General features: G+C 41.9%; 1 protein-coding gene across 6 annotated transcripts in view; it reads left to right on the forward strand.

Moving 5' to 3' along the window:
* PLEKHA8 (pleckstrin homology domain containing A8) overlaps positions 1-13,222 on the forward strand; it is an 84,155-nt gene that overhangs the window by 43,109 nt on the left and 27,824 nt on the right. For 4 of the 6 annotated variants that reach the window (XR_006197586.1, XM_042921247.1, XM_042921256.1 and 1 more), the window contains exon 13: positions 9,420-9,481. Coding sequence is in view for 4 of the 6 variants with exons in the window: in XM_042921247.1 (XP_042777181.1) it covers positions 9,420-9,481 (62 nt within the window). In the remaining 2 variants the exon portion in view is untranslated. Of the gene's footprint in view, positions 1-9,419; positions 9,482-9,669; positions 9,775-13,222 lie in introns of those variants that run through there. The other 2 variants (XR_006197590.1, XM_042921236.1) reach the window with 2 other exon arrangements.

Raw genomic sequence — 13,222 nt, forward strand, 5'->3', positions numbered from 1 at the left:
AGAGAGGGAGACACAGAATCGGAAACAGGCTCCAGGCTCCGAGCCATCAGCCCAGAGCCTGACGCGGGGCTCGAACTCACGGACCGCGAGATCGTGACCTGGCTGAAGTCGGACGCTCAACCGACTGCGCCACCCAGGCGCCCCAAAAATCAGTATATCTTAAGAGCTGAATCAATGCACAGCCATCTCTTAATAGGAAAGCGTAATATTTTCAAGAAGTGATTTCCTCCTAATCTTCAAATACAGTGTAGTTCTATAAAATCAATATCCCCAGAGAAGCTAGTTTTGGAGACCATAACAGAGAGGGCTTGGGGAATTTGCTCTGGAGTGAAATGAAAGATGGGTAGTTGTCGTCGTCGTCGTCGTCATCGTCATCATCATCATCATCTTCTTCTTCTTCTTATAGTCCTCAAATGCCTCGTGTTCGTAGTGATAGACCTGAGACTAAGATGAAGGCCTTGGTCAAAGGAGGCCATCCTGTGTCTCCAGCATCTTAATGCAGTGGCTGAATATTGTAGGCGCCTAGTAAACATTGGGTGGGTGGGTAGATAAGTGGTGGATCTATCAGATTAGTTTTGGAAAACACTAACGACTCGGAAGCATCCTTATAGTGTTCCTGAGAGAGTGACTGAACTCTCACTCTCAGCCTAAAGGAAGTTCTCCCAGCGTCAGCCTTGAGGCATGAGGGGTGGGGAGTGGGGATTGAAATTCCATCTTACTTTGAAGCGCTATATTATTTTGATGTAGAGGAGTATGTGGTCAAGCTCTAAGTAGCCATGATTATAAATAATGAAATGAGTGTATTAGATGCTTCTGTTTGGGAAAGGGAGCCAGTATTCCCTGCAACGTTTTGTCAGTGTCAGGCGTGAGCTCTTCCTTCTGTTCATCTTCCTTCTGGGCCATGAGTCCTGAGGGATTCTGCCCTCTGTGTGATTTTCTGAGGCCTTCCTATCTAGAAACTTGCTAATGTGCCATGAAACAAAAAAAGCTGGGTTTTTTGTAACACTTTATGAAGAATTTAGACAACTTAATCCTCATATCAATCCATTTTACAGGTACCCCAAATTCTGAGAAATTAAAATACATGCTAAGGCCACAAAAGATCTGGAAGCAGAATCACTTTGGGCCCCCTGCCTCAAAAGTCTTCATTTCTCCCACAAAAGGTCTTCTCCACCAACCCTGGGCTACCTGCATTTTCTGGGCTTCTCCTATATCCCTGAATTCTAGGACAGTCTGCGATATTCTCCCCTATGTGTCCTGATTTCAGTAGTAAAAGTATATTCACCATAGCAATTAGTGCTCCCGAATCAGTATCCTCAAACTTTACGACTTTTGGAAAAATTAAGATCTTCGGCTCTCTGGATCCCACCACTTGATAGCACCACTTTGGCAATTTATTAACCTGTTTCTCGGTTTCCTCATCGATAAAATGGGGATGATGATACCATGTCCCTAAAAACGTTGTCGTAATGATTAAACAGGTTCATGCATATAAAAAGATTAGAAAAGTGGCACATAATAAACACTTAATAGAAAATAGCTTCTCTTGTTTATATTTTCATCATCATGACGTATGAAGTTGATAACCTGCCAGAAAATGGGGCTTATTTGTCCCAAATCAGAAATGAAAACTTTACAAAGCTCTGGTGCCAAACCAGAAATTTCTCTCTATGCGAACTTCCTAGCGTGGAAATTTCACACTTGTAGGTTCCTCCACTGCAGGAAATACAGAAGCTGTGGGATTCAGCAGTGTGCCTGGTGGGCTCCACCTGTCACATGATGCTGTTGCTGTGTTGTGGCTGTCTGTGTGTGTGGGGGGGGGGGGGGGGGGGGGGGGAGAGTGCTAGCCTCCTTCAGCCCCCTCCTGGAGGGGGAAGAAAACTGCTTACAGGACACACAAGTGAAAACAGAGAAGCTTGGCCCCCTGGAGGTAGGGAGGAAGTCGAGGATATCCCCCTTTCTGCTCGACCTCCCGCCCCTGAATCTGCCCTTTTTCTCCCCTACTTTTTACTTGATTTGGAATCTGGGCCGTCCCAAAGAGAGGGCAACCTAGAAAGGGAAATGCTGCTTCAAAACCAAAGTAAGTTTTTCCTTCCCTCTCTTCCCCTTCAGCACGGTTTTCAATGGGAAGGAAAAGAGGGCTGTAAATTTGAGACTTTCCTTCTGATGTTCAAGATGGTTTCAGAAGTCTTCATGATTTAAATCCTATTTTTGCTTGTAGGAATTCCCTAGTTTCCTGCTGCTGTTCAGTATGAAGAGAAAGTTCCTCTAAGCAGCCCACTCTCCCCTCTAGATGCAGACGCAGCAAGCTCTGAGCAAACAAATAGTTTTATAACAAGGGTTCACACACTAGCTACTTTGAGCCAACAGGCTCCTTGATGCGAATTTCTTCTGGGCTAACCGTGTCTCTTCTCATTTTGAAAGCATTACCTTTATAAGTAGAACTGATATCTTGTCTGAAATTTAGGAATATAGGTAAAAGAGAGGATATATGCCTATATTTGTATAAGCAAATTAGCTTCCATGTTTTAAGTTCTAAAATTGAATGTGAATCATTGTAGTAACAGTTGCTATTTACAGAGCACACAGTGTAGGAATGGCACCAGGTTCTTGATAAACATTTCATTTAATCTTCCAGTACTCCTTTTGTACAGTGAGTAAACTGAGGTCTAGAGAGGAAAAGTACCTTCCCTAAGGTCTCCAGTCTAGATCAGTGGTTCTCAAAGTGGTCCCAGGAGACCACACCTGCTGACAGCAACTCCAGGGACACGGGGCACTTAGCAAGTCCTTCGGGTGATTCTAATCCATGATAAAGTTTGGGACCCACTCATCTAGAGCTAGGACGTTGAAGGTACCTGTCACTAGGCTACATTTTGATTATTTGAGAATTTTGATTGCATCTGAATGATTAACAAATAAACTGAAATAAAAGTGCTGAAATTAGTGCCATAGCACTAATCAGTTAATTTTGCCTCCTTTTCGTGATAGTTAGCTAGTTGTCCAATGACAGGAGTTTTCCTAATCTAGAAACAGCAAGATAGTAGGGATAAATTACGGATAAATCTTGACTAGTACTCCCAAATTTGAAAACACTGCTTAAGACAGGTTTTGAGGTAAATGTTCATAAAACTTATATGATCTCAGTGGTCTTAAAAATGGGGGGTGATACAGGGGCGTCTGGGTGGCTCAGTCAGTGGGCGTCCAACTTAAGCTCAGGTCATGATCTCACAGCTTGTGAGTTTGAGCCCCGTGTCAGGCTCTGTGCTGACAGCTCAGAGCCTGGAGCCTGCTTCAGATTCTGTCTCCTTCTCTCTCTGTGCCCCACCCCCCCTGCCAAATTGTGCTCTGTCTGTCTCTCTCTCTCTCAAAAATAAACATTAAAAAAAATTAAAAAAAAAAAAAGAAAGAAAGAAAATGGGGGTGGGGGTGATATACATAAAATCCTAAATGACGCAATGGAAGCCTTGACATGTATTAACTCTCTGGAGAATGTAAGTATAGTCATTATATTGCTGAAGTTCTGTGACCTAGACTGAGTATCCAGCATCTGGAGGCCTTAGGCTTTATACTGCCTCCTTTTGCATTTGAACCATTACTTGGATTTCCTGTCATAATGATCAGAGTGGATGGTCTCATGTCAAGGGCTGTTCTTGAACCCATAGATGTCCTATGGCATTCTCTAGAGTTCATTCTAAGGGAAGAGTTAGGTCCACTAGGCAGATGTGTTGAATGGTCCACCCTATAGCTGAACCCCTCCATTCGCAGATGCCACATCAAAATGAGCTTTTGGAAAGCCTTCTTGTAAGTAGAAGGCAGAAAAGTTGCTCTGGCATTCCTGCACCATTATACTAAATGTTATATGCTCTGCACTGTCCCCTAAACGGGATAGCATATTGCCACATCCCTCACCCTGGGATGATTCCATCAATGTCAGGTAGACATTGACCCAGAATAAAAACTTTAATAGGGTGCTCAGTTGTGTGTTTAATGTGAAAGGCTTTTACAGGCAAGAAGAGCTGTGTGAGAGAGCTAAAGTCGGAACTCATGATCTGATATTTAGCACCAAATCATAACTTGACTAGTTATTCTGAAAATACCGTGAAATAGGAATCAAATCCTGCCCTCTCCCAAACTACTCACAGCCTGTGCCTTTCTTGAATGGCAGGCTTGGCTTACAATGCATGTTTTTGTCTTCATAATGCCTAGAGTTAACAAGGGGTAACTCTGGGGACTTGTTTCACTTCTGTCCATTGGTTATTATTTGACTTTCCTTCATACATTCATTTTGTCTGAGGCTTGGTCACTATAAAGAATTCAGTACTCTCCTAGTAGCTCAGTTTTTTGTTGTTTATTTTTTGTTTTATCATAAATATTTCAGACATTTCACAAATATCTGCCATTTCACCAAATATATAAAATAGTTCAATAGTGTACCCATGTGTCCCTTGACCCCACTAGTCCTTATATTCTCCAGAGAAGATCTTCACCCTGAATTTGCTATTTATGGTCATGCGTTTTTATAATTTTTCTGTACATTTATGTGTCTATAAATAGTATCGAGGATTGTACTGCAAGTGTTAAACTCATATACTGTACGTTGTATACAAATTCATTCAGTATTATTTTTCAGATTTATTCACTTTCCAACCTCTCTTGGTTCCTGATTCTTGCCAAGCACTGGCTAGCATGGTCCATTTGCAGAGCTAAGATGATTGTCATCTCTTAAACTCAGTGAATGATTGATTCCACCTTTCCCGGCTTTGCTTATATACTTTTTGCAATCTCTCTTAAAACTTAGATTTGCATTTCTCCTTTGTCTTCTTTACAACCCAAAGTAACTTGACAAATTCTTAACCAGTTACAGATTGACAGTAGAGAAACTGTCATACTCAGTTCCTGGACAGAACAGCGTGTACCAACAGTAAGGGAAAAGTTGTTCTCTCTCGCATGCTATAACAGGTTTAGGCAAAATCAGTCACTAAATACCTCAGCAAATTTCTGGAGCACCTGGCTGGCTCAGTCAGTGGAGCATGCGACTCTTGATCTCAGAGTTCTAGGTTTGAACCCCACACTGGGTGTAGAGATTACTTAAAAATAAAATCTTTTATTATTTTTTAAAATATTTACTTTGAGAGAGAGAGCACAAGCAGGGGAGGGGCAGAGAATGAGAGGGAGACACAGAATCCGAAGCAGGCTCCAGGCTCTGAGCTGTCAGCACAGAGCCCGATACAGGGCTTGAACTCACAACCTTACCTGAGTCGAGGTCGAACTCTTAACCGACTGAGCCACCCAGGCACCCCAAAAATAAAATCTTTTAGAAAAATAAAAATAAGTAAATGCCTCCGCAAGTTTCTGAGTTACCAGTAAAGAAATCGGATTTATTTTATTTCCATAAACAGAATAAGGTTCTGATTCTTGCTGGAAAAAGGACATTTTTTATTTTCATTATTTTGTTTCACAAAGAGTACACATTAGTTTTTTAGCAGAATGGTTTAATGTGACAAGAAGAATGCCCCAGTTCTCATTGCTTTTAGCGTTGTGATCTTGGGCAAATCACCATCTCTCCGGGTCTTCTGTTTCTTCTTTTGTAAAAGGAAAAGAATTGGGCAAGGTGATTGTCATGGCTTCCTACTCAGAAATTTTGACTCAGTCTCTGAGGAACTGACACATCTCAAAGATCTGGGAGAAGGGGATCATTTATGTCTCTCAGAGGCCAAAAATACTTCCAGGTTATAGAACATGCATTATGATAATGAATGGATATTACAGTGAAGATTAATGTGTTTCATTATCTAATCTTCTCTAGGTTACCAAAATAGGTCAGGCTTAGACTTCATTTTATTTTAATGTAGCCTCACGTGGCAGGGATATTTGCAGCCCTAGAAGTCAGCTAAGGACTTTGGCAAGACTTTTTTTTTTTTTTTTTTTTTTAACGAATTTTCTTTCATTTGTTGGTTTTAAATTGCAATAGTGTTCTTCCTGGACCTGGGAAGGGACCCAGCCCAGATTCTCTGGTTCCTTCTTCTCCTGTTAGACTAGCCGGCCCACATTTTACCCAGCGGCAGAGCTCTTCTCTGGCAAGGTGTGGGCACAGCGAGGCAACTGCCTCCAGAAGGGCTGGGCGGGAGGACACAGATCATGCTGCTGTGCACGAACACTCCCCCGTCCTGAGCCCAGACTGCCCACGTTATTGGGACTCATGGCACCCGTGTTTTCCTGCTGTCCGAAGGAAGGTGGCACGAAGTCGAGTTTCTGGGCTTTTTTAAATGGTTGACTCAAGTAGCAAAGCATAGGAAAGGTGTAAGCCCGTGAGGTTGGCATAGCACTGGATCCCGAGCCTTTGTAAACAGGCAGTTTGTCCAGCCAGGAGTGCTTTGGAGCCCAAGACTGAGGACCAAGACGGCTGTGTTTGTGGCCTAGCATAACGAAGTGTAAATGTCACCTTGTTACTTCCCTGACCACAATTCCAAATCAGAATGGTCACGACTGTTAGGAGAAAATAACACAGTCTGTATAGAAAAAAAGACTAAGAGAGTGAACCCCCCCAGAATGCCCACTGTGGTTATCTCTGGGAGACATGATTATAGGTTTCTTTAGTTCCCTCCTTTGGGTGTTTTCCTTCTTTTCAACAATGAGCATGAGTTACTTGTGAAATTAGAAACAAGCAGTTAAGTGTTATATTTTTTTAGAAGTGTCACTGTGCCTCCAGTGGGAAATCCAGAATCCTTGGCACGGCATGTAAAGGCCCTCACCCTTCGGCCCCAGTGATCTTCAGCCCCAGCGAACTGCTCCCCTGTGCACAGTATGCCACCGTCCCTCACAGTTCCTTGGTGCTCCCTGCGGCCCCAGCCGCCACCCTTCCCTCTGCCCTCGCCAGCTTTTGGGACTCCTTTGGAGAATTCCTTGTCTACGTGCCCACAGGCTGGGTTCGTTTCTCTCTCTTCTCTGTGTTCCTACAGAAAGAACTGAACACAGATCTTTACTATAGCAGTTGGCAGTTTACATAATAACTCTGTCAAACGGCTGGCTCTCATAAGTCCGGTAACTTCCTGAGGGCCGTGGACTGACTGATTTTAAATCACCTAAGGATTTCCCCTGCCTTGCCCAGTGGGCATTGGTAGACCCTCATCCCATCGTGGACATCCACTGGCAGAGTTGAACATCGTTGAATTCCGTCTGTTTATTCATAATGGCATTTAATTCTTCACCTGGATTAAGATCACAAGAACTGAAGTGTTCCCAGTATCCTACCCCTGTGACTCACCTCAGGATGGAGCACCCGCGGACCTGTCCGCTGACTTGCCAGCCCGAATGGCTCCTTGGAAAGGACGGCTGGAAAGTTGTTATCTTCCTGATGTACCTCAGAGGCTGTGCCTGGTATTTTCTGCCCGTCTGCACTGTACATTTAGCAGGCCAGCAACCCTTCCTTCACTAAAGCCTCATAGACCATCTGCAATGTCCCTGATACCATCTGTCCCCTTAGGGAATCAGATTTTAAGAGTGGCTGAGATTGAAGACTTGTATCTGTGAAAATGCCCTAAGTCTATTCAGACTGTTCCCCGAAAAAAACCAAAATTAATCTTCTGTTCTCCTGTAGACTGCTCACAAGAGTCTTCTTCATACCTGAATTTAGTAATTCTTTATCATTTCTGCTTTAGCTTTACCAGCCGGGGTGCTGGCATTTCCACCTGTTCCTAAAACTTCAGATAACCAGAGAAATCTATCAGATTTCAAATGTACGGTCTTTTATGTCAAATATAAATTGTACTTTATGCAAACTTGAATTATATAAAATTGATAGTAATATATGCTACAAGTATTAAGAAAGGCTCATGCAAGTTTTAAAAATAAAAGTTGACATGAATTACATAATTTCAAGGCTAGAGGGCTTGAGTAAATTGTAAGATGCATTTAAGCTACAGCCACATGGCAGCACTGTTTTGGCCAGTAAAATGCAGATACCTGATATCCTTTGGCAGGATTCTGTGAACCACACTGCTGTTGACCACATGAAATGGTGGTTGTGGCCTTGGTGTCTGTTTTTGCATTATTTTAACATCTGCTCTTACTATAATTTGAAACATTTTTACATCCTATTGTAATGTCACCTAAACATTGATTAAATGGTGGTAGTACTTGTATCAGTCCGGAAACTAGCTCATGGAAATAAATAAGTGTGGGATAAAGCTTAGATATGATAAAACATGCGGGATAAGGTCAGACAACCCCCGTGACCCCCTGTGCTGTCATTTAGGAATGAGTAAGTACTGTGAGCACTGGAGACGCTGCTCAGAAATGAAACAGAGTGTTAATGTAAGTGCACTGTGATGACGTAGACCTGTGCCTCCCGAGAATGCACTTATTCCTGTGGAAGGATCTGTTTTGAATTTTGCGTATATTATTCAAAGCCTTCAGGAACACATCCCTTGAACAACATGCAGTCATTTTGTTCTTCAGATTTTTTTGTAATTAAAATTATTATATGCAAGTTTTTAAACCCCATTTTCAAACACATTGGGACAAAATTCATAGGTTTCTATCTTTAAAGTCTTAAATGTGAATGACTTTTACTAGTAGGTCTCACCAAGTACTTTATAACTAGCTTAGTAACTTCAAGCCATTCTTTCCACAGTAGCTTTAAAGGTTTCTAGGCTTGATACTGCATATCCAAGGTCATAGGGACATCTAGAACAAACATTTGACATCCCAGAATAGAATGTTAGAATTGAAAAGAAACTCAGAGGTTACAAAGAGGGAAACAGAGAGGACAGCTAAGGGACTGGCTCAGGGTCACACAACATTCAGAGAACTGCATTTTTATATTCTTTTTTTTTTTTAACATTTATTATTTATATTTGAGAGACAGAGACAGAACATGAGCAGGGCAGGGAGGGGAGAGCAGAGAGACAGGGAGACACAGAATCCCAAGCAGGCTCCAGGCCCTGAGCTGTCAGCACAGAGCCTGACGCGGGGCTCAAACCCGCGAACCGTGAGATCACGACCTGACCCGAAGTTGGACACTTAGCTAACGGAGCCACCCAGGTGCCCCTCCCCTGCATTTTTGTATTCTTATAGTGTATTTCTATTTGTATTTAGTGTAGCTTTTCCAGTATCCTCTCCGCACGTTTATTTCCTGATATGTATGGGACTTTTCCCACCATGAAAATAAAATGAAGTTCAGATACATTTGCCCAAGGGAAGAGTGGAACTATCTGTGTTTCTTAGGGAAAAAAAAAAATTGTGTAAGGCTTTTTTCCTACTCAAGACTCTTGGGATACACAATCTTGTAATTAGACTTTTTTCATCAGCTTGTAATACTAACAGTATCATGCTACTGTGTACATTAGAAAGGACGTGATACAAACAGCACATCAAATTCTGGTGAAATTGTGGTTCATGGCGTTTTTCTTCTTTTCAAGATAACGCATATGGTAAAACATTACGGCAGCACCACGGCTGGGTAGTTCGAGGGGTTTTTGCGGTAAGTGATCCTGCCTTCTATGTTATGATGGTCACAGCAGGGTGGTGTGTGTGTGTGTGTGTGTGTGTGTGTGTGTGTGTGTGTGTGTGCGCGCGCATGCGCGTGTAGCATTTCTATTTGCTTTGTTCTCAAGAATAGGAACATAATGTTGCCTATTTAAGTCTATGTAGATCTTTTTTTGTGTGTAGATGTTGGGGAAAAAGAAAGCGTCTGGAATAAAGAAGACTGTTACCATGCTTTCCCCTGTCCACCTCCAATGACATTGTGGGAATTTGCCACAGAAGTGGTTGCCTTTCTGATAAGGTAGTAAAGGGTATCCGTGCAGGGGTAGGCAGGAAGCTGCCAAATACTCACCAATGATGGGAGATGAGTGGGGCCTTCAAGCTCATAGCTCCCTCTGCTGCCCATTGTATTCCATCCTGTTAATTCTAAGATTTTAATGGATTTTTCTTGCATTTAGTTGGATTTCGTCTTTGACTGATTGTCTAATTGGGTGTGCCAGCAGCTAGGGCTTCTCAGACCATTCTTTTCATTGTTGGAGACGTTTGTCCTTGTGTGTTTGGCCACTCCTTCCTTGCCAGCATGTTGACCGAAGAACACACGCCTGGAAATCGTAGTCCCCTGGACAAATCACTTAGCCTGCTTTTGTAAAATAGCAGGAGTAGATGGATGGCCCCTTTATGTCCTCAGTAATGCTCTGTGATTCTGCCATCTGAGGAGAGGTCAGCCTTAGTCAGGGACAGCTGTGAAAAGGCAGAGTGCCGTGTGGTGGTTCACGAGCAGACACGTTAGCTGCGAGTGTTCTGCGGAAGGTCGTGGGGCAAAAATAGCCTTGCACGTGTCTTAGTAATTAAAGGATAGGAGACATTATTTGCCTGAGGTGAGAACTCTTTAGGTCATGACTTATCAGGGGGCAGGTAAAGAAAGCGGGAAGAACACAGTGGAAGAAATAAAATGGACTGAACTGGTTTTGGAAGGCCTGGAGGTGACTAGGCCCGTACCCCACCGCTCACCACCGTAGGAGCTAGGCCGGCCGCAGCTACAGAGTGCTCACGCTCACCTTCAGTATATGTTTTGTAATCACAGTAATAGCTGCCGTTTGGCCGTCGGACACCTTTGTGAACCACAGACAGTGCTAGGTACTTCCACGTTCATTATCTTAAGTAATCTCAGGATTTACTCTCACCATTCTACAAGTTCAGAACTGTCCGTTCGAGTCCCAGAGTCCCAAAGTGCAGCTGTGGCAGAGCCCAGGTCTAAACCCCCTCCGCTGTCTCCGAGGCCGCGTCACCACCATCTGCAGGGAAGTCGCGTCCGACAGGCTGCCGCTGAGCAGTGGATGCAGCTACATTCATTGATCCCGGAGTAAACACTGACTGCTTGCAGGGGACGGAAACCCGCGTTCCCCTGGTTAGATGACAAAGCACAGGAACGCTGAGTTGCCCTATTTACAAAAAACATCTGTGTGTTGTAGTTGTTGTTACGGTATAGGAGTCAGAGTTTAATCCTGAAATATTAATGATCCAAGAGATGTTGCCAACAGAAATGCAAACGTAGCAGAAAATTTAACATAAGCAAGGCTCTTTAAAAACAGTTTTTAATTTATAGCATTTTCCCCAGCATATAGGACTTTAGACTCATTAAAAAAAAAAAAGTAGAAATCATGGCAGAATAGAAAGGGAAAAAATTTAAATTGTCCATCTTCTCACCACTCCATACAAAATAACCATTTTTAACATTTTCGTGTTTTACCTTCTTACCTTTTATTTGTATGTATATTTATATATTCTTTTAAGATTATTCTATTTAATTTTATATGTTTATCTAAATATATATCTACTTGTAGGTATTTATATTTTTATATGTACATGTTTGTTATATGTGTAAAATTATTTTGCATACTCTGTATATGCATGTAAATTTTTTTATATTTAGCTTGTGTGATTTTGTATTATCCTCCCCCCTCCCCCCCACTTAACAGAGTCAATCATGGCCATTTTTAAATGCCATAAGAGTTTTTGAAAATCATTATTTTTAATGACTGCATAATACTTCCCTAGTATGGAGATAATAGGATTTATTTGCCCAATCCTCTGTGTTAGACATTTAAGCTGCTTCTGAGGCTGTTGTCAACAGCACTTGTTTATATGCATTTTTGAGTAGAACTTTCATCTCCTAAAAAATAGGTTCCTAGAAGTGGAATTGTTATGTCTAATACCAAAAACTATTAGAACTCAGAATTTTGAGCACTTACTGTGTACCAGATGTTGTCTTAAGTGCTTTACATACATAAAATTATTAATCTCCTAATTCCTAAGTATGTTCTCTTACTTTCCCTGTTATAGACAAAGAAGCCTGAGACACAGAGGTGAAGTAATACACCCGAAATTATAGAGGAAGAACATTTTGAAGGTTCTTGATAGTATTACCAATAATTTTTAAAGTTGCTGGTTTTTAAGAAAATAGATTATGTTGAGCATTTGGCAACAGCCTCGTCAACAGAAGAGCTAACTCAGCCCTTGGAGCCTCTTACTTTTACTCTCCAAGTCACCCCTGCTTTAGAAAGTGTATTGTTTCTGAAGGTGCTAAGTAATTAGCAGAGGCAAATTCATTTAACTGTCTTAGTTCCTCAGTGAAACAGCTTCTACACTCCGGCAATTTGATTCATTTACCGGCCAAACAGTGAACTTTTATCTTCACGCTGTTGTAATTTATGGCACTGAAGCCCAGTCCGGGCTCTGCCTCCAGCGTGATTCTTAATCATTGTTCATTTGACCTTTTTGGTTTCCTCTTCAGTTGAGTTCTATCACTGGTTCCTAAGTCGACTTGACTGCATCATAGTCCCGTAGGAACCTTTGGAGAGATACATAGTCTGGGGCCCCACTCTGGAGAAACATTTCAAAAATTTTATTGTACCTAAATACACATGCATAGGGCTTAATTTTTTTTTTTTATCAAAAGTCCAAAAGTTATAACAAAAAATAGCGGCCCCTGCCTTCTGTCCCCTCCTTCCCAGACTTACTCCAAAGAGGCTGCCACCTTCAGCTACTGCGACTGTTTCTTCCAGTACCTCTGTAATCCTAAAAATGTTTACGGTTCTTTTTGGCCTTATCAGTTTTAGCCATTAATGTTGACTTTCTGTTATAGATTAGGATTTAGCTGTCTTTAGACCTTGCTATCACTACCTCACTTCCCCTCCCTCCACCTTGCCAATATAATTATATTACAAGTTAACATGAGAAAGATGAGCCAAAATTGAATGGGGTTTTTTAATTTTGTTTTTATATTTTCCTTCCATCATCAAATCTCTCAAATCACCACCATTCTGAACACACAGATATATCATACTATCTTTCTACATGTCTTGAGTTTTTTTCCATGAGACTTCCCTTCCAGAACTTTCTAAACTCTGTGCCAATCTTAATTCGTTGTTCAGGCCTGTTGAACTGCTGTGTGCCCTAGGACTCTTCCTTACAAGTTTTTCTGTACAGAATCCCCATCTCACACTAACTTCCTATGTTCTGTTACCTCCTATTTCTTGATCTAATCCCTTGTTTTAGTGTTGTCCCCTAGTGGCTTCTGAAAAATGGTACAAGGGAGCGAAACATCTGAATTCCTGCCTGCCTGAAAATGTCTTTATTCTGCCCTTCTTTTTTTATATATATATATATTTTTAACATTTTAATATTTTTGAGAGAGAGAGTGAGTGTGTGCGTGAGTGGGGGAAGGGCAGAGAGAGAA

Source organism: Panthera leo, chromosome A2, assembly GCF_018350215.1.
Source record: "Panthera leo isolate Ple1 chromosome A2, P.leo_Ple1_pat1.1, whole genome shotgun sequence".
NCBI lineage: Eukaryota > Metazoa > Chordata > Mammalia > Carnivora > Felidae > Panthera > Panthera leo.